At 47.4% G+C, this 19,170-nt stretch overlaps 1 protein-coding gene across 1 annotated transcript; it reads right to left on the reverse strand.

The window, feature by feature from the left end:
- Positions 1-249: 249 nt before the first annotated feature.
- LZTFL1 (leucine zipper transcription factor like 1) lies at positions 250-19,148 on the reverse strand. Its single transcript, XM_036266883.1, has 10 exons — positions 19,022-19,148; positions 13,699-13,823; positions 11,048-11,242; positions 9,537-9,597; positions 8,409-8,477; positions 5,922-5,987; positions 5,758-5,835; positions 2,851-3,027; positions 1,992-2,095; positions 250-681 (listed from the first exon to the last, which is right to left on the reverse strand). Exons 1-10 carry the CDS (start codon positions 19,022-19,024, stop codon positions 663-665), a joined length of 897 nt encoding a protein of 298 aa, XP_036122776.1. The 5' UTR covers positions 19,025-19,148; the 3' UTR covers positions 250-662.
- Between the last annotated feature and the right edge of the window lie 22 nt (positions 19,149-19,170).

Consider the following 19,170-nt stretch of genomic DNA (forward strand, 5'->3'; position numbering starts at 1 on the left):
TATCTGAACAAAAAAAAATGTCCTCGGGTGAGGATAAAAAAAAAAAAAAAAAAATGTCCGAACCTCCGTTGAGATAAAGACAGAATTTAGATTGATCGAAGAAGCTAAATTCTCACATTCACTGTTAAATTCTTTATAATTGGTAAAAATGTTGCCTATAATAGATGGTATTTACATTTCCAATGAATTCACGTTTTTGATGATTAAACAGAAAATGAATTAGGTTTCATTTTTAAAAATAAGGTTTATTTGTAGTAACTCTCTCCGATAACTCTCTACTTACATTACCCTGGAACGCACAAGTATAGATATTGCTAGCTTTAACATTTATTAAAAAGGTAGACTCTTCACACTAATGCAAAAGGGTAAGACTCTTCTTCCCCCTCTAAAGATCTCTTCTTCACTGTGAAGAATTCCCAATGCATCTGAACTAAGACGCTGGACCACTCGGCAGAGAGTTTGGGACAAATGACCAGAACCAGTAGGTGTTCTCTCTTCTCAATCAGACAACTGAAACAGCAACCCTGGTTTTACACAGTAGAAGCAAAGTCACATACTGGAGAAATAGAGGGAATATAACAAACTGCTTCCAAATACATGCCTGAGGTGAGAATAGCTTGTACGTTCATGTTCTGGCAGCTTCTGGGTGGAATCTTCGGTTTTTAATCTTCGGGTTCATATCTGGAAAGAGAGACCAATAAAATTAAGAGCATAATATCATAATACCTTTTGCTGTTATCATTGTTACCAAGTGAGTTTACTTGAAAAATCTCCAGTGACTAGACCAGCGACGTGGCGCTTCTCACGTTCTATCACTGCTGTGGTAGGAGCTGGGCACAAGCAAAGACTGTGACGGTGCCTGAGGGGATCCTGAAGGGGAGAATGCACCGTAAATGCTAAGATACCTTCAGAGCCACGTCTCCCTATCTGGCAGGCAGATCGGCGACACCAGAGGAGAAATTCAGCAGTCATGGCGATGGTCAGACCAGCACCACCAGCTGACACAGCTATGTGAGTAAAGGGTTAGCAAGCCCCTTCTCAAAGGACAAATCTGATCTTGGATTCACTTCCTAACGCTGTTCCCCTGGAACCCTGGATGATACAATATCAGCTGAGTTTCCAGACAGAACCGCTGATGATAAAAGTGACCCTGCTCATGCCCTGGCTGGTTTGGCTCAGCGGCTGAAGCGTCAGCCTGCAGACCAATGAGTCGCAGGTTCGATTCCGGTAGAGGTTGGATTCGCAGGTTCGTACCTCAGTTGCAGTTCGTCCCTGGCCCTGGTCAGGTCGTGTGGGAGGCAACCAGTCGATGTGTCTCTTTCACATCGATGTTTCTCTCTCTCTTTCCCTCCCTCCCACTCTATCTGAAGATAAATGGAAAAATATCCTTGGGTGAGGATTAAAAAAAAAAAGTGACCTCAATTAGTAGACTCTGGACCAGGAGGACTGTGAGCAAACTCAAAGTACACGGTGGGAGCCACACCTTGAGACTCCCCTCTGCGCGGTAAGTTCTTGTAACTGCATTTGTCCCTGCCTGGGGACCACGTTTCTATGTGAGCATGGACTTCTCAGCCATGCGGGCTACAGCACCCATCTGCACGATCTCATTCCCTCGCACCTAAATTGTTACCCGAGGGCACAGTACGGCCAGGTCTTGGATGCTGCGAGGACACTGCGGAGGAGAAAGGCCCAGCGCTGCCCTGTGCGCTGTCTGTTTCCCGTCCTACATCCTGCCACCTGAAGCCACTGCCAAGAGTAGCCCACTGCAGTCGTGTGTGAGTCCACAGGTCTCGCCGAAACGAAAGCCCGAGTGGTGTTACTGGCAAGGCCAGGCCAAAGCTCCTCTGCTGTCCTCAATTGCAGGCTTCCGGGCTAAATGACAGAGCAACTACTCACCGGCTGACCTCTCTGGACACAAGCTTAGATTTAACGGAGAACAGATGTTAACCCAGCAGGGAGACAAATCTAAGAGGCAGATGGGCATGGCTTACTTTGCTAGTCTCTTCCTTAGGTCTTTGATTTGGTCATTCTTCTTGGTTAAAATCTCTTTCATGTTTCGATAGGCTGCTGTCTGCTGGAATTTCTTCTCTAACTCCTGCACAGTGAAAAATGTCAGCTCACTACTAAGAAATAGTTAAGGAAGGAATGAACAAATCTGATGAAAATGTATATTTTTTGCTCAATTTTACTATTGTTCTGCTTATATTATTTTCTCATTTAAAATAAAAATACTCATATAAAATCAAGAGTATCCAAACTTTAAAAATACATTCTTTCAAATGAGAAGCCAATAAAGTAGTAATGTTTCTTCAAATATAATGTTAGCAAATAGCTCAAACATACTATGTCCTAAATATAGAAAATCTATTTGAAACAGAAAACTAATTTTCAGGTATAAGCAGCATGATCTTTTTCCAAATCCTGAAGTAGTATCTATATTTAAGGAGGATTTTTAAATTACTTAAATTTTTGCTCCCAAATTCTTAAGTGTCTAATCCCTTCAGTGAAGAACTCAGTTCACTACATATTTCATATAAATTAAGAAAAAGGTATAGCATCCTTTAAACCAAAGTCACCCCAAACCTCTGCCAGAAGAGCAGAGCAGGCAGGCGAGCCACTGTGGAAGAAGATTCTATCACACTACACGAAGGAGTGGAGATCTTTATTATCATAGGTATTTTGGGGCCAAAGACGGAGCACCTCAGTGTGCAGAAACGATCCACCTTTAGAACATGTATCGGTTAACACCTGGAGAAAAACGTGAGTCTGCAGCTGTCCAGCATTCCCCTTAGGACACTTTCCTCTACACTGCGGTCACCACTTAACTGGGCATCTGAAGACAAATCTGACCTTTTCAGCCATGCTCAGCTGCTCCTGAACCCTGAGTAGGTCGTGCTTGGCTGTCGCTAGACTCTCCTCCAGGGACTTCTGGTTTTCTGTCTTGTCATTAAGTGTCTTCTGAAACTCACTCTTTAAAGCAGCAACTGTGTTTTCCAAGTCACTCAAGTCTTGGGCCTTTATAAAATCCTGCAAAAAATACACAAATGATCATAAGTTCACGTTGACATCCCAAACAGTGACTGTTTCAGATGGTGATTCACCCTCACAGGAGATGAAGGCAAATGATGCTGTGTTGCAGGTACACGCCGCCCCCCCCCCCCCCCAGCTCCTGGGGCTGCTAGCACCTCCCGTTTACCCTCAGCCCTCAGTGCGCGGTGTCTTGCGCAAGGCAGAGTGCAGGGTCACTGACTTCCAAACATGTGAAACATGACTGATGAGCTGCTGGGACTCCAAAGAGAAAGAGGACAGAGGTGAGATCCTAACTTTGACAAGGTTGTGTGGCTCAGTGCTGGGATGGCAAAAAGGTTTTACTTTGAAAAGTCAAGTTTATTTTATTTATTTATTTATTTTTTATCCTTACCCAAGGACATTTTTGCATTTATCTTCAGATAGAGCAGGAGGGAGAGAGGGAGGGGGAGAGAGAGAGAACCATCGATATGAGAGAGACACATTGAGTGGTCAACACCCACATGACCCCAACTAGGGTGGGGACAAACTGTAACCAAGACACGTGTCCCCAGTGAAAACCGAACCTGGGACCCTCCGGTCTGCAGGTTGACACTCCAACCACTGAGCCAAATTGGCTAGGGCTGAAAAGTCAAGTTTAAAAAATTCCTCGTGAAGTAGTTTATTTATTTATTTTTTTTCTTATTTTTTTTTATCATCCTCACCCGAGGACATTTTTCCATTTTTTGTTCAGATAGAGCGGGAGGGAGAGAGAGGAAGGGAGAGAGAGGAAGAGAGAGAGAGAAACATCGATGTGAAAGGGACACATCGAGTGGTCGCCGCCCGCACAACCAACCAGGGCTGGGGACAAACTGCAACCGAGGTACATGCCCTTAGCGGGAACCGAACCCGGGTCCCTCCGGACCGCAGGCCGATGCTCTAACCGCTGAGCCAAACCGGCCAGGGCCTGGTGAAGTAGTTTAAATGATACATATGGAAGAATAATAAAATTACTATATATAAAAATTTTAATAGACATACTTTAGTCATTACTTATAATAAAATCTTTTAAGAGCCTAATTAATGGTTACTGACTTTATGGCTTGCTAAATTTACCAGATTTTTATATTAATGCATATGCACTTGTTTGCAAACGTTGTCAGCATAATACAAGCAGCTGGATCTTTTACCTGGGCCTTGTTTTTGACTGGATAAAAGTTATAATAGAAAAAGTTGTGTTAATATAAGACAGAAAAACAGTCTATCATTGCAAGTATGAAGATGAAGCAGTACTATCAACAAAAGACAATTTCTGTACTCGTTTTTGAAATCAGCTCTTTAAAAAGATTTTATTTCATTGCAACTAGTGAAGGCATGTATGCATTTTGCTTTTGCCAAAATCTTAAAAGTAAAATCGGAGCAAAGTGCAAAATGGCTTTAAAACAAATTCATCATCTAAAATCGTTTACAACTGTTTTCCTTTGGGAAATTATAAAGCTTTTCTAGAGTATTTAGCTCTGTTTTATAAATCTGTGGTCCTTGGTATACAATGACTGAAAACCATATGTATTTTCCTTTGGTTTTTTAAGCCATGTAAAAAGTATCCTCCTATTTAAAAGATATTTATTTGCAAACAAAATGATGTGAGTCTGAGGTTTGCTTCAGAAAGCAGGGGTGTGGGGAAAAGAAAGGCGAGGTAAATATGAGAGCAGCCCGGCCAGGCCTGAGGATGGGTAAGGCTGAGGGGTGATTCCTGGGGGTGCCTTATACTATTCTCTCTACTTCTGTATGTATTAGAAATGTTCCATAGGAAAAGTGTAACGTGAGCCCAATGAAGTAGGTTCTGGGACTGTTTGGTAGACATTTAGAATGACAGTACCACCCCTGGAAAAGCCAGTGCTCTCTGAACTGGCACTCAGAGGGCCCCGGGACAGGAGGCCACGGCAGCACGAGCCTCAAGGGCAGGCCAGGACAGAGCTGCGCACGTGATGACTTCTGGCCGGCACAGCGCCACTCGGTGTCACACTCAGACAAGCCTGGACTTCAGTGTACTGAACAAGCACCGCTACATATACGTGGACTTGAGCATGTATATCTGTCCTATTTTATCATACTCACTGAAAGCAAATGGGGTAATAAGTTTTTTTTTTGTTTTTTTTTATCCTCACCCGAGGATATTTTTCCATTTTTTGTACAGATAGAGTGGGAGGGAGGGAGAGGAAGGGAGAGAGAGACAGAAACATCGACGTGAAGGGACACATCGAGTGGCTGCCACCTGCACGACCAACCAGGGCCGGGGACAAACTGCAATCGAAGTACATGCCCTTAGCGGGAACCGAACCCGGGTCTCTCCGGACCGCAGGCCGACGCTCTAACCGCTGAGCCAAACCGGCCAGGGCGTGAGTTTTATATAATAAAACCTACACACAGATGCAATTCATTACAAACTCTTTCTTTCCTTTTTCTCCCACTGTAATTGGAATGTCAGAGTGAAAGGTGGGAACTTTAGAACGGTATTGAAGAATCTCTCGTATGCCAAGGGCTGTCAGGACACGTGGGCTGTGCACCTGCCCCCGGCCCGCAGGATGGGCAGAGGACGGGCACTGCTTCTCACGGCCTTTCCTGGACAAGGGTGTCCCGGGGCAGCACACTGGAGGGCACTGTTGGGGTGGGGAATAAGGAACAGTAACTAGGATGTAATAGAAACTTTGTAACTCTGTCTGGCACATGTGAAAGAGACAGCTGACTCACCTTCTGAACCCCTTGGTCGAGCTGTAGGTCACGCAGTGCTCTTTCTAGCTTGGCCTTGTCATCCAGCGCATTGGTGGCCTGCAATCCAGTTCAAACAGAACACGTTCAGGGCTCGGTCTGTAAGTAACTCTCTCAGGGAGTCGGTGCAGGGATTTCTCAGTTACCTGCATTTCAATGGTCTTCAACCTCGACTTCAATTTCTCATTCTCCTCTTGAAGTCTTAAAATTTCCTTTGTGAGTAAATTCAAGTTGTATTATTTTAGACAAAGTATTTTGAATACTTGAAATTACTTGTTTCATTTAAAAATGTCGTTTTAAAATTAAACTTAAATTACCTAATAGATCAAAAACCTGCATGCCCTGGTTACCAGTGACAGCCCACAGCCCTGGCGCCTGTGTCGCCTTCAGCTCTAAGGTTTCCAGTTTTCTCTCAGTCTCAGGCTCTCGTCAGCCCTCTGCTCTCAGCCTTCTTCCAAAGTGCCCCTGCTGCCTCTCACCTGGCTGCCCCTGTGACCCTCCGGGCAATTCCCGGCCTGCACTGCACCCCACTCCACTGCCACCGCCCTGGACAGGCGTCATTATCCCCGTTCCCGTGCCTGGGCCCTAAGCGGGTCTGCCTGAGCTGAAGCCCAAGGCCTCTGCATGGGAGCAGCTCTGTCCCCCAGCCGCCTGCTGGTCCGGCCTTCTCCCTCCGCACGCGGGCCTAGCGCGGGAGCACCGCCCTGCTCCCACCGGGCCAGCCTTCTCCCTCCGCACGCGGGCCTAGTGCCCGAGCACCGCCCTGCTCCCACCGGGCCGGCCTTCTCCCTCCGCACGCGGGCCTAGTGCCCGAGCACCGCCCTGCTCCCACCGGGCCAGCCTTCTCCCTCCGCACGCGGGCCTAGTGCGGGAGCCCGCCCTGCTCCCGCCGGGCCGGCCTTCTCCCTCCGCACGCGGGCCTAGTGCCCGAGCACCGCCCTGCTCCCACCGGGCCGGCCTTCTCCCTCCGCACGCGGGCCTAGTGCCCGAGCACCGCCCTGCTCCCGCCGGGCCGGCCTTCTCCCTCCGCACGCGGGCCTAGTGCCCGAGCACCGCCCTGCTCCCACCGGGCCGGCCTTCTCCCTCCGCACGCGGGCCTAGTGCCGGGGCCCGCCCTGCTCCCGCCGGGCCGGCCTTCTCCCTCCGCACGCGGGCCTAGTGCCCGAGCACCGCCCTGCTCCCACCGGGCCGGCCTTCTCCCTCCGCACGCGGGCCTAGTCCCGGAGCCCGCCCTGCTCCCGCCGGGCCGGCCTTCTCCCTCCGCACGCGGGCCTAGTCCCGGAGCCCGCCCTGCTCCCGCCGGGCCGGCCTTCTCCCTCCGCACGCGGGCCTAGTGCCCGAGCACCGCCCTGCTCCCGCCGGGCCGGCCTTCTCCCTCCGCACGCGGGCCTAGTCCCGGAGCCCGCCCTGCTCCCGCCGGGCCGGCCTTCTCCCTCCGCACGCGGGCCTAGTGCCCGAGCACCGCCCTGCTCCCGCCGGGCCGGCCTTCTCCCTCCGCACGCGGGCCTAGTGCCGGGGCCCGCCCTGCTCCCGCCGGGCCGGCCTTCTCCCTGCCTCTGCCCAGTATGCCCCCCTCTTCACCCGTTTGTACTCTTCAGCCCAGCCCGCGCCCTGCCTCACCCAAAAGTCTGTCCTTACACACAGCACTGTGTTTTCTCTGCCACCATGTGTCACCCGTGGCTACACATTAGCATTTTCCTATCTGGTTTCCAGAATATTAGCTCCCCTTCTCAATGAGACTCTAAGGTTTTGAGGGCAAAAGGCCTGGTATTATACTGCTTTTTATCTAACAAGATCTAGCATAACATTGACAATACAGGGGTCATGAAAAATATTTATTTGTATACTGGCAATTAACTTTTATGAAACTATCAATTCCTTTAATTATCACGGATTATAAACTTCAAAGCTCATCAATAAATGATGTCAAAATGCCACGCTCTTCCCTTCACCATGAAGAGATGCCGTCCAGAGCGCTTCGCCGGCTGCGCACAGGGAACACGCTCAGTAATCCCGGAGCGGCATGTACGCTGCCGGCGGGTGCTAGACAACAGGGATCCCTCTGTAAGTTACATTAATGCCTGACTACTATGCTGTACGCCTGAAACTGATATAAAATAATACCGAATGTTAACTGTAATTGATAAACTTTTTTTTTTAAAAAGAGCTGCTTCAGACTTTCTGGAAAGTAAGTATGCCCTCTTCTGGCCTGTCAGTACCATTAAGGAAATGACAACAGGGGACTAACTACCCTCTGTGGACGCACGCCTAAAGCAACCTCCTCCTCTCCGTGTCTCCCCTCTGGACTGGAGCGGGCCGTGGGGGGGCGGACTGGGGCGGGGCGGGCAGTGAGGGGTGATTGGGGCCAGGTGGGCAGTGGGGCAGTGGGGGGGGGGAGGCAGTGAGGGGCGGACCGGGGCGGGGCGGGCAGTGGGGGGCGGACCGGGGCGGGGCGGGCAGTGAGGGGTGGACTGGGGCGGGGCGGGCAGTGAGGGGCGGAACAGGGCGGGGCCGGGCAGGGCAGTGAGGGGCGGACCGGGGCGGGGCGGGCAGTGGGGGGGGTGACTGGGGCGGGGCGGGCAGTGGGGGGCGGACTAGAGGGTCTGTGTTTCCCAAAGTGATGGCAACAGTACCTTGTTCAGGAGTTCTGCTCCGCCTTCGTTAAGTGGAGCAAGTTTTGGCTTTATGATGTCTATGATGGGCTGAAATGAAATACAGAAACCAAACTGAAACTACCACAGAATAAATCACATGATCATTGACCACTTACACTTTCTAAGTGGAGACACTGTGAACACATCCACGGGAAGTCACCACCATGGGTGAGGGCATTCTCAGTTTGGTTCTCTGCTACGTCCCAGAGCCCAATACAAATGAGAGACAAAAATGAAACCCATCCTCCCATATCTTGAAAAAAAATACAGATGGAAGAAAAGGAGGGAAGATAGGAAGGCAGGAAGGTGCTCAGGCCAGAGCAGGCATAAGTCCTAGCATCTCAGCACTGGGATTTAAAATGACCAAAAATTACCTTTTTATTTAACCTGTGGGAGCAGAAACACATTTCTGTATGAGCCCAGACTCTGGGAAAAACCATGATACTGATAAGGATTTAGGCAACTACACTGCAGATGAAGAATAACGTGGCTCAAATATGCTGGCAGTTTAGCAATATGTACGAAAAGCAAAGAATCCGTTCCCTCTGACCCAGAAGTGTCTTAGACACAAATGTGTTCCAAAGGAGTAAGTGGAAAGTGGTTTTGTATGTGTATGTCCATGCGTGCCTCTCAGCAGCATTCTGGGGGTTTTATGAGGCAATGTTCAGTGGTCACTGCAAACGAGATTAAAAAGAGTAGTAGTATGGCCTCCGTGACAGGTGAGGAAAACGAGGCGCAGCATCTCAAGTAAATTGCTCAAGGTCACGCAGCTCGTGAGACAGAGCCAGGATGCACACCGAGGTGGCTGACCCCACACCCTTGGCTGCATCGTGGGAGTGGAGAGTTTATCTGGCTGGAGTCAGGTGGGTGGCAGGAACTGTGCACGTGGACGCGCGTGTGTGTGTGCACGTGTGTGTGTGATAGGAGACCAAACAGTTTTTCATAGTTATTTACAAAGCTTTTCTTCTTTTGCCTGAAGATCTGAGAGGCAGTTTTCAATTCTGCTCTTAAATCGAATGCTCCTCCTTGAGGGCTCTCCCGTAGCCTCTGAACTCCGAGGAACTGGGGGTTTAAATACTGGCTATTAAGTTAGGGATTTAAAATTACCTTTTTAGTGGAAGATGTAAATTCTGCTTTTTCAAATTCTGCAACTTGTTCTAATAATTCTCTTGAAGACAAAAGCAAATATAAAAAAACATTTAAAATACATTTTAGATGAAAGCACAGATGAATCAAACCCCTGGTACCAATCCATGACATGCCAGAGGGGACAGAGCGAGATACTGAGTTACTAATGGTCAGGAAGCCGAGCACATGGCTCCAGCTGAGTCTCCGCAGCGCCGAGTGTTACCCACCCACCGAGTGGACAATATGATTGCTGGAATTACAATGTTAAGACAAGTATGCCTGAAGTTTGCAGTCAGCTCTGTATTTCTGAGGTGCTATGAGGGGAACGCTCTACCATATAATATACATTATTAGCTAGTAGATGTTCAATAAAGACAAACTGAGTTTACTAGAGTATCCTCGCAAAGTCGGAATTACCATAGCACGTGACATCCACTGAAAAAGTCTTTCTAGTCTCCAGAAAGACAGGCGGTTTGGGTGACCCCCGATGACTTCCTCTTATCTGTGAGAGTGCGCGCCGACTGTGTGAGAGCCGACAGCGGGGACGACGGCGGGGACGGCTGTCACTGCTCTCCCGAGCTCCGGCACAGGTCCGCCTCTCCGTTTTCTCACCAGTAACCTACTGACTGCTGGTGAAGTTCCACGGTTTCGTCCCTACTGAAGGCCTCACCCTGTGCTGGTCAACATTCTCCATGTGGGCCTACGAGCTGCAGCTGTGCTTAGACAACAGCTCTCAGGGTTAGAGGTCTTTCCTGATTTCTGGCACAGCTTTTCTTAGACTGTTTTAATCTTGCCCGGCCGGTGTGGCTCACTGGTTGAGCGTCGACCCCTGCACCAAGAGGCTAGTTCGATTCCCGGTCGGGGCACATGCCCAGGTTGTGGGCCCGATCCCCAGTGGGGGGCAGCCAGTCGATGTTCTCTCTCATCAATGTTTCCATCTCTCTCTCTCTAAACAATAAAGAAAAAAAAAAGAATGTTTTAATTTTGCTGATTTGACCACTTTTGTTTAAATTAATGAGCTCTTTGATATTGTTTGGATTATAAAAAATTTTTTACATTTCCTATTTTAAAGATAAGTGTATAATTTTAAATGTAATTATTTGGAAATAAACTTCCAAGGTTACTAGTTTGAAGTGATGGTATTGGAATTAATGTTTCAAAGGTTTCATAATCTTTATTTCCTGGTTGACCTGTCTCTAAAGATTTATTGTAATACCAATCAGGCTCACAGAGATACTATAAGGAATAATTAGTAACAGCTGGAAAAGTAATTGCATAAACCGCAAATGCCCCTAGAACACCCAGGAACAGCAGAAGCAGAGAATTTTGAGCGGCACCTAACAGGTCACTCAGGAAATAATGCTTTGCCCCTGCCCAGCCCAAATTTTCCCAGGCACTAGCCCCAGAACAGCAGCAGCAAAGACATTTGCTAACTTTTCAGAATGTGCTTGGGCCGCTATGGTCATAATTTCCCGTACAAACTTGACTACCTGTTTTCGAGTTCGGAGATATCTGTCTGCAGCTTGAGGTACCACTTCTCCGCCTGGGAGAAGAGCTGCCGCAGAAGCAGCACGTTGGTGTGAGCCGTGTTGATGAGCTCGGACTCCACCTCGCTGTGGACCACCGTCTGTAACCCGCTCAGAACCTCTGCGACTTCGTCTATGGTGAAAGTCTCGTCCACCAGCCTGAAAAACAACCACCCAAAACTTCTGCACGAACAACAAAAACCATTTGCAAAATAAAACTAAGAAACCCACTTAATGACATCTAGGGGATGACGGGTTACTGTGAAAATCTCTCTGGGAACTATCTCCTTTGTTGATAAAGCAGATTGAAAATGGTTTAGGCTGAATGAATGTCGATGTCTATTTGAGTGATTCAACTGGGGCTCATTCTTCAAGGACATCCTTCAATACAAGTACATCTCAGAGACATTCTCCCCAACTGTTTATGTTTTTCTTGAATTTTTTAGATTAAAAACCTTTTTATTCTCCACTAAAATTTGTCTTATCACAGCTAGTAATTCCAAAAGTCACCCAGAAGATATAATTTCTCCTTTCTTTCTATTTTCATTGCAATAATTGTATGAACTAGTCACATGGTAGTAAAGGCCCATGAGAAAACCAATGGTAATTACATACTGCTTCTCCTAGCATTAAAGACTCAAACAAACAACCCCCCAACCTAACTTCTCTTGGTTAAGCTCCACGGACCACTGACCACTCCATCAAAGTGAACGTTACCATTAAGAACAGCACTAAAAATCCGTCTGCCACGGAGAGTGCTGGGCTGGGAGGGAGCTTCAGGGCCTACGTCTTAAAGTCCCCTCACTCTGTAGATGGGAACACAGCTCAGGAGGTGGAGGAGATGTGCCCATCGGCCCACTGGGGTGACAGCCCCACAGTCATTTCCTGCTTCCCAAGAACGTGGAATTCTGGAGAGTTTCTGGGCACCCCTCCTGTCAATGGGTTTCACAGCACACGGTCCTCTTCTCGCCACCTCCACCCTCAACGCCCCTCCCTCAGCTGCTCGGAATGCGAAGAGCAACGCCCCCAACCCAGGCCTGTCCTCCTCGCTTCCACAAGGACCTGATGAGGGACCTGCGCCAACATCTCATCAGTTATCCTCAAGTTAATATTATTTAGCATTCTTTCATGTTTCATTTAGCCAGCAGAGTTAAGACACTCTAAAAAACCAAACCCTGGATTATTATTTTATTTTTTTATCCTCACCCGAGGACATTTTTCGATATTTTGTTCAGATAGAGGGGGAGAGAGAGAGAAACATCCACGTGAAAGGGACACATCGAGTGGTTGCCACCCACACAACCCAACCAGGGCCAGGGACAAACTGCAACCGAAGTACGTGCCCTTAGAGGGAACCAAACCAGGGTCTCTCCGGACCGCAGGCCGACACTCTAACCGCTGAGCCAAACTGGCCAGGGCCTGGATTCTTTTTGATGACAGTCCTTCCTAAACAGACTAACAATTGTTCTATGTTCTTTAACAGAACACACCACATCTGCTTTAAAAAGTCTGCTCTTTTTGGCAGCCTGAGCTTACTCCCGGGAGCGGCAGTTACGACGCACACAGTGGTAACGAAGCCCCTTCACTGGCTGCCCACTGCCTTGCCAACTAAACTGCTGCTTACATCTGCTGGGGGCCAGGAAACCAGATCACCAGGTCAGATGGATGAATGGAACAGATAACGGTCTACAGCGGAAGGCCTCTGCTACCCAGTGAGTTCCTGGCTTTGACAGCTGCAGCTCACTTGGAGGCCTTTTTCATTCATGTCTTACCTGACACGGAAGTGTGCCCCAGCCTCATTCCAAAATAACCTGAGAGCTCTGTGTTAGTCAGTCTTTTTCTTTGGTCTCCCTATTATTCTCCAGATCAAACTTAAATTTCCTATCTTTAATTATCTTCCATTATCTTGCTACAGGATCCACGAATGATTCTGGTATCAGTCAGCAAGCTTTTCATGGGTTCCTGCTGTTTCCCTGCTCCTAACTCTTCATCATGAACTGTATGTATTTTCTTGCTAATTGCCCTAACTTATGACTCTAATCTCTCTCTCTTTTTTTTATCCTCGCCCAAGGACAGTTTTGCATTTATCTTCAGAGAAGAGCAGGAAGGAGAGAGGGAGGAAGAGAGACAGAGAAACATTGATGTGAGAGAGACACATTGACTGGTTGCCACTCACATGACCCCAACTGGGACCGGGGACAAACTGCAACCAAAGTACATGCCCTTAGCAGGAACCGAACCTGGGACTCTCTGGTCTGCGGGCTGAGGCTAACCACTGAGCCAAACCGGCCAGGGCATGACTCTAATCTCTTAATTAATAACTCAAGTAATTAAAGTTCTGGAATCTTTAATGCAAACCAATCACTGACCCACAAGTACTCCACAATCTCCTGACGGCCCTTCTGAAACTCTGCAAACCCTGACCATACGTACATGCTTGGGGACAAATGCTCCCACCACACTGAGTCTCACGTCCACAAGGCTGTGCAGCTGCTCTATGTGAACAGCTGGTCACGGTAATTCTGGCAGTGGTTTGTAAGGCCTCTGCTACAGCCCCCCACACTGGCTACCACAAGGATCCGTGTTCCCACTGGGTTTCCTTAGAGTCCCGATACCTGCTCTCCTTGAGGTCTTGGAAGCAGGAATCTACAGTTTTGAGTCTCAAGCCTCTTTTTGAACGTGCAAAACGCATATAGTTAATAACTTCATTTTGATGGTGCTCATTTAGGCCCAACTCTGCCTGAAAGAGAGAGAAGTAATTTAATTGTTAGTCTTGAAACTAGTAAAGGAACCAACAATGAAAACACAGGATATCCTGTGGTGGAGACGCCAGATGTCCACCAGGGGGCACTTCCCAGCCCTCCTTGCAGTCAGGTGGGGCCACATGGCTACTTCTCAGCAACAGATGTCAACAGAAGAGATGAGGACTACTTCCAAAGCCCGGGCCTTAAGACAGGAGGTGGCCCTGGCCATACCCCATTTCTCTGACACTTGGCGGAGGTGGTGACTAGGCTGAACGTGCAGATAGCAACCATGCCCTAGGGGTTGGGGGAACGGCAAGATGAAAGGGACCTGTATCCCTAAATGACTTCATGGAGCAGCACTGTCTCACCTAACTGAGATGAGCAGAGAGATGGCAGGCAGTTAAGTGAGACAGAACTAAACCTCTATTTTCTTTAAGCCACTGTTTCTTGGATTTCTATTATAGCAACTCAACCTTACCCCCTCTAATACAGCTTTACAAAATATATTTGGTTTTGACATAGCCATTAATTGGTCTTGATTTTAAACCACACGACAGCTTCACAACTATGAGCTAGAGATTAATGAAATTCTATTTCATTTTATAGCTACACCAAAAATTAAAGAAAATTATAAAACTGAACATCTCATGTAGGGGACTAAATGAGTCAGAATTATCTTTAAGACTAACTTGAACTATCATAGTCTTCTCAGGGGAGACAAAGGTCTACCTTCCAAGCCTCTTTTTCAGGCTTACCTCTCACTCTCAGCACACAGCGTTACCTCCAGCAGTGTAGAGGCCAACACTAACGTCACTGGGCATGGTTGCCCTTACCATGGCTTCTCTGCATCCACATCCGCCCTGGACTCCTCTCGACAGTCTCAATTCCTTAGAACGTAAGTCTACAAGAGCCAGGGCCCTGCCCATCTTATCCCTGATGTATACCCAGTACTTCTTATAGGGCCTGGCACATGACAGACATGTGCCCAACAAATGAACTTAAAGAGTATTCCTCTTTTGAAGGTCACTCCTTCATGAGACCTTAATTGGTTCTCTTTCCAACTCCTGGGGGACTGTATTTAACCCACTGTTGCCTCTCTCGACACTCGACTGGTTTCTTCTTCCCTTGAGACTATAGGGAAGACTGTGTATATGAACGTCATTCACACTGAAACACCCGAACCTGAGATTCCCTCTAGCTACCACTGCATTTCTACATCGCTTCTACCCCTGCTCTCCCATCCTATCATCCAGTCCGTAAACCCACATGGTACTCAAATTGCTTTTGTAAAGCTCCAGCAACTCTCTAATTACAAACCCAACTACACGGCTGATGCCTTGCTCTCAGCTGGCCTGCTCTTTCCTTGGCTGCTAGCCTACCTTTCCTTCTTGATCTCATCGGTAGCTCCTCTTCTTGGGCAGGTCTCTTAGATCTGTATTCCCCAGGGCCCTGCCCTTGGACCCTTGTTCTTCTCGTTCTATATACGCTCCCTGATGACGTAACCAACTCAAGGTTTCCCGGTTACCTACATGCCTACGACCCTCACGTCTAAGAGGCTGACCTACAGATGTGTGTCCAGAACTGCATGATGAACAGCTCCACCAAGTCTTTTTCTTCCCACAGTTTCTAATATTCCTAAAGTTTGAGATGTTAAAGCTTAATAATGTAAGAACTACCCAAGATGCCATGATGCTCTCTAATGGTTATTTATTCAGTAGACTAATGTTTCAGAACAACCAGTTGAGGTATTTTGACCAATGTAAACCAGCACATTTCATGTATGTACTTACCTTAAAATTCATGACTATTTGATTAAAGTGGAAATTACGATTTGCTTTAGGGCTAGAAAATGTGAACAGAAGAATTTTCTTATGGTTTGGTTTACACTGACTATTAGCCAACTCCCTGAACTAATGTCAAACATTAGCAACAATAGTAGTAATGATGAAACAGCTAAAAGTCAGTGAAGAGGTTATACTCATTTAATCAATACAACCCTATGAAAAAGGTACTCTCATTCCTACTTCACAGACAGAAAACTGAGGTACAGAGAAGAAATTTTCCCCAAACTACTGAAATGGTGGGTGTAGGGCAGAATCTGAACCAAGCAATCTAACCCTTAAGCCCACACTCAATTCTGCTGTTTCAAATCCTTTTTGGAATATGGCAGAGTTTAAAGAAATAAATGAACATATACACATTATAGTTGCATATGCACTTGAGTTGTGACTCCAAAGACAGATTTCCACTAGGATTAAAAACAAAAAACTGAACATCTACATCAGAAATGATGTTATCTCTTACAGTCATATCAGTATGGCAAAGAACATCTTGCAATTTGGAAATATCTCAAAGCAATGTCACAACTTGCTAAAAAAAATCCCATGAACACTAATTCTCAATCATTCTTCATTGTTTATAGTATTACATCGACACATGCAAGCCCTCCAAACTCGTTCTCTAACCCCGTTTCCCCCAGAATTCTCTGTAAGAACACTGTATTTGAGTAACAGTAGTTTTCTCATGGGCCCCGGGGCATGATTTGACATTTCCTGCTTCTATTTTCACTGTTACCTGATTTTGATTAAAAGTATCTCCCCATTCCTATTTAAGAATCTGAATCCTACCCAGTGGTGTGTTGGTAATTGTTTAACAGGCTCTCTGGGGTGGGGGGTGGAGGTGGCAGTGAAATTTTGAAACTCTGATTTGTAGCTCTTGCTGATTTCCATGGTGTAAATACTCCCATCAATTTCAAGCTACTAATTTAATGTCACTCAATGTAGACATGAGAAGAAATGCATACAGTTGGCTCTCACCAGCCAGTACAAGCATGCTCCAGCACATCACAGACTTCCTACCCATTCTTCAGGGCCAAACCTGTTTTACCTACTCTGCGAAGCCTCCCAATCTGTTCTCAGTAACTCAACTTATGCCTCCCTTCAAAAACTAGCACATACCATTTCTGCTTCTTATTTGGCACCACCACAGACTGAGTACTATATTAGTTGTCTTTTTGATTTTTCCAGGTGTTGCTTCTCCAACTAGACTGCAAGTTTGTGAGGTTGTGAATCATCTCTTATGCCACGTAGCTCCCAGTATTGTGCCTTGTGCAGAGTAAGTGGCCAACTCATATCTATTCATTATTTTCTCGCTTCTCAAGAAGAATTAAAACTGTCCTAAGACTAAGAAGAAAAAATTGCTCAAACTGAGGATAAATTTTAGGACAAAAGACAGAAAAGTTCCTTTAAAATGGATGGGAGTGAAGTTCTGGTCGGCGTGGTTCAGTGGTTGAGAGTGGTCCCATACACCAAAGGGTCACCAGTTCGATTCCTGGTCAGGACACATGCTTGGGTTGTAGGCTCAACCCCCAGTAGGGAGTGTTTGGGAAGCAGCTGATGGATGTTTCTCTCTCACACTGATTTCTCTCTCTCCCTCTAAAAAACGCATCAATTAAACAAAATGAATGGGCATGAAGAAAGGGAGCAGAATGGACAGCTGAGTTCAGCACGAACCAGCATCAGCCCAGGATGTGGTATTCACAAACCTTTGCTTCCCCATATGCACAAGAGTCAAATCATTTGAGAGAAAAAGGCATAGGTTGATGTGTGGTACAAGTAAACAAAGCACTGGATTAAAATCCAGTTTAAGTCTAGCCATGCAACTGTCTGTTACCAAGTCACTTAACCTCACTGACACCAGTTTTGCCATATGCTAAATGAGAGGTAGATATCATGATTGGTTCTAATATATTTAGAAATAATAGGTGGTATACAAATAGGGAGATCAGAATGTTTGAATTTTGTTTCAGAAATATTTTATTAAAATAATAATAGTAATGATAAGCTAAGAACATACAACAAGAACATTACCAGGTTAGTGTCTTGATATTGTGCCATAAAATGAGGGGATGAGCGGTGAGGGTACCAGAAATGATTCCCTGTTCTTGACTACTCAAAAAATCCATATACAATTTTACTATGAGAAATATAAGAAAATGTAATGGTAAAAGTGAGTACAATTGAATAAAATCTATCATGTATGAATGCTTAATATTTTATTAACAGATACTGTGCTATTTATTTTATATGCATTTGGCTCATTTATCATTTTAACAACCCTGGCTTAGTTATCATCTGCTATTTACTGATGAAGAAACTGAGCCTCAGCTGTTAAGCAAATTGACAGAAAGGAATGACAGAAGACAGAATGGGAGTAGATGCCAATTTGTGTGTGTGACATCACTATTATTTTTTTTCAACTTGATTACTTTATTGAAATCAAGAGAATGAGTGGGACAGGCGCTAAGATCAAGACGGGCGGGCAGTGGTCTGTTTGCTCATAGCTGTCTCTCAGCTGCAAGGGTGTGCTTGGGTCCGAGTGTGGGCTCAACAGGAATTCTGGTTGCTGAGGTATCTCAGTATCCCATTCCAGTGGGGCCCGAGCGCTGGTTTCATCTAAGTACTGTTTTAACCTCCAGGAAAACGGGACCTCTCTTCAACAGGCCGAAACAAAACAAATGTCACCCAAATTCCCTCAGCTGTTAAATGGGGGGGCTCGGACTTTTAACGTTACTCTCACATCAGAAAGCTGGATTCAATCCCGTTCTCCCTCCTCAGCTCAGCTCATTAACACAGAATTGTTTATGCTGCCAAGGGCAGGTGGTAGTGAGTGTGTGTGTGTGTGTGTGTGTGTGTGGCAGGTGGTAGTAAGTGTGTGTGTGTGGCAGGTGGTAGTGTGTGTGTGTGTGTGTGGCAGGTGGTAGTGTGTGTGTACTTGGGAGTTTGGGGAAGCAAGTGTGTGTGTGTGTGTGTGTGTGTGTACTTGGGAGTTTGGGGAAGCGAATGAGAATCCCGCCCTTCGCCTTCTGCTATAGCAGCCTGGTCCCGCCAGCTGTCCCCACCGTCCGCCCGCGAGGGTGACCTGGCCGGAGCACCGCGGCCAGGGCAGAGGGCTGCCGCGACGCGGCGGAGCGAGGCTGCTAGCGGAGGGCTCCCTCCAGTCCTAGGGCCACCCGAAGGGCTGCGGCCGAGGAGAGCCGAGCCCGCACCCGCGCGGCCGCGCTCCTCAAGGAGGCCCAGGCGCCGGCTCAGACCCGCTGTAGGCCACGCCACCACTCGGGGCCCCGCTCCGCGTCTCCAGCCCCGGCCACTGCACACTCCCCGGCGCGGTGCGGCGCCAGCGGCCGGCTACTCACCATGGCGGCGGGCGGGAGTCGGCGGCCTCGAGGAGCGGGAGGGGCCGGGCGCAGGCTCGCTAAGCCCGGAATCGCCGAGAGCGGTTGAACCGCCGCGGACCGAGGGGCGGGCGGGTTGTTTGGAAGCCTCCGGTTGCTAATGGGAACGG

This window comes from Molossus molossus, unplaced genomic scaffold (assembly GCF_014108415.1).
Source record: "Molossus molossus isolate mMolMol1 unplaced genomic scaffold, mMolMol1.p scaffold_m16_p_18, whole genome shotgun sequence".
Taxonomy (NCBI): Eukaryota; Metazoa; Chordata; class Mammalia; order Chiroptera; family Molossidae; genus Molossus; species Molossus molossus.